Source organism: Amphimedon queenslandica, unplaced genomic scaffold, assembly GCF_000090795.2.
Source record: "Amphimedon queenslandica unplaced genomic scaffold, v1.1 AMPQUscaffold_13334, whole genome shotgun sequence".
Taxonomy (NCBI): Eukaryota; Metazoa; Porifera; class Demospongiae; order Haplosclerida; family Niphatidae; genus Amphimedon; species Amphimedon queenslandica.
The window spans coordinates 155,378-157,793 of NW_003546430.1; the positions used below are offsets into that span (position 1 = coordinate 155,378).

Genomic DNA, 2,416 nt, shown 5'->3' on the forward strand with positions numbered 1-2,416 from the left:
TCACATTCACCATTATCATCATTATTAGCATCAGAATTTTCTAACCTGCAAGCATGTATATATACTCAATAATATTATTACTATCATTATTACTGTGAGCTTCAGAATATATAACAGTAAAGTAAACCTTGCTCTGTTCCTCCTCCATAATGTAGTTCTAACAATTTTATTCCTACTGTCAACCAGGTAAGATTTGTACGGACCTCTGACTCTGGTATCAGTGCTCTAAGTTATATTTTCACTCTTTACTACTTGTTGCCACTTTATTATTAAAAGTTATTAAGTTTACTTATGCACATGATTGTGATAGTTCTACAAACGTGCTTTTTTACGCCTGCAGCATCTTGAAGAAGACAAGAATCAAATCTAGTCTGTAATCTTTATAGTGCTAGTATCAGTAGTATGTTGTCACGAGCAGGATATTATTGAGAAGATTCAGATGAAACTTGTTTAGGGGAAGATGGATCGCCACAATTTGTACTTCCATCACCAAGATCACGGAGGAAATGGCAACTTCCTCGTTATCTTCTTCAAAGCTTGGTCTAACAACCAAAAAGGAGTACATTACAAAGTATAATTATACCTTTTATACATTCTGTAGAATAATGTATACCAATTAAATTAATTATGTAGTGGTGAAGGTCACTGTCAAGTGCAATCAGACAGGGAAAATTTTTCAGACGCCTCTGGAAACAATCACCAATGAGAATGGGGAAGAGCTTGATTTTGATAATATCTTTCATGGCCAGAGTGTTATATTTTGTGCCAAAGATGATGAGTCATATGATGTTATAATTTGAAAAAAAAGTGAAGTTGTAATTAAAAATTCTTATTATTTTTGGTAAATAGCAACAGGAAAAACTGAGCCACCACTTTCAGGACAAAAAACATCAAAGAACAAAGGTGTTTTCACTATTAATAGAAAGAATACAGCTTCTTTAGCTGCTAAAGAGGTAAATTGATATTTTAATTAAAATTGAAGGGTTTTAATTCAGTTGCCAAATTTGCGGTCATGTGCACTCAAACATGTGAATAATGGTTTTAAAATTTTGAGTTCAAGTTTGGAGAATGTATCATTGTGCCAAATTTGCTAAATCTTTAACCCTCCAAAACTACCAGCTTTAGTTACATGTTATAGGAATACCCTATATATGCATGGAAATTTTTGAGGAGATAATTTTCGTGAATTTTGTGTAATGGAGGGTCATTTGCAAAATTAAAATACATGAAAATTAATTTCAACTCAAAATTATTAAAAAATGGTGACATTTCAAAACATTTAGCAAAAATTTGGCCTCATGAAATCCTGCAAATTCATCATTTGCAAAAATTTATATCCTCGAAAATTTCTAAATAATACGTAAAGAGCAGTGTACCTCAAGGAAAATAAATTTTTAAACGAACATAAATTTTTCACACATGTAGTTACTTATAATTTTACATTGCTAAGAAGACACTTAAAGCCTTCTAAATGAAGCTACATCACTTATTAAAGCAACAAATGTGCAATCAAGTACACCTATAGGTCAAAGGGAAAAGAAACCCTAATACAACTCCAGCAATATTCATGTTAGTGCACCCCATACTATAGCTACTTATTTTTTACTTCCGCTCTATAGTCCCTACTAATAACAATGGATCATAAACTAGACGAAATTCTGGAGAAGTTATGAGATGGATTTAGTAATGAACATGTGAAACAAGGATGCAAGCAAGACGCAGGTGATCCTAAATATGTTGTTATTAAAGTAGCATCAGGAAATAAGCATAATAATAATTATTTTCTAGAGAAATGGAATTTATTTACTTCCAATGGAGACAAAAGATTAATATGCTTATGGACGCAATCTTCTTGATGCTCTTTTCACTAAAAAGGAGCAAAAGGAAGGCATACTGTTTCAAACAAAAAAGAGCTCTAAGAAGGCACTTGGCTCACAAAGAGTGCAGATATTATTTGGTATGTGTATATTTGCCTATTAAGATGTTTAATTCTATTGAATCTCTTTAGAATGTTTAAGAATCAAGTACTCTGATTTTGATCATACCAAACTAGCGGCAGCATTGAACCAGAAATGTCGAGATGCTAAGGAATGATGTTAACTGTTAAATTGAGTGAATTATTAGATTTATTATTGATATTGTAATTAAAGTAATGATAATTTAATCCCCCATTCAAACAGGATCATGTCATATCTTGAGTGAATCTGCTGCAGAAATTTTTATCTTTTCCTTAGCAAGATCACACATTATCTTGCATGAAGCTTGTATAGCAAGAACAAGTGTGAATTTCCAAGATTTTATTTTGAAGATCTTACACTCTCTTGCATGACACAATCAAATCTTGAAACATGATCTCATGAGACCATTCGAGTTCTATAGCAAGATTCCTACAAGAACTTGACAGATGTTACATGAT

The 2,416-nt window shown here is 32.0% G+C and overlaps 1 protein-coding gene across 1 annotated transcript in view; it reads right to left on the reverse strand.

The window, feature by feature from the left end:
* The window catches only part of LOC109583033 (deleted in malignant brain tumors 1 protein-like), a gene marked incomplete at its 3' end in the record, with an annotated part of 8,695 nt that extends 8,547 nt beyond the window's left edge, over positions 1–148 (reverse strand). Inside the window, exon 1 of the mRNA XM_019998206.1 lies at positions 46–148. Within this exon, the coding sequence (XP_019853765.1) occupies positions 46–148 (103 nt within the window). The remainder of the gene's footprint in view (positions 1–45) is intronic.
* Positions 149–2,416: the final 2,268 nt, after the last annotated feature.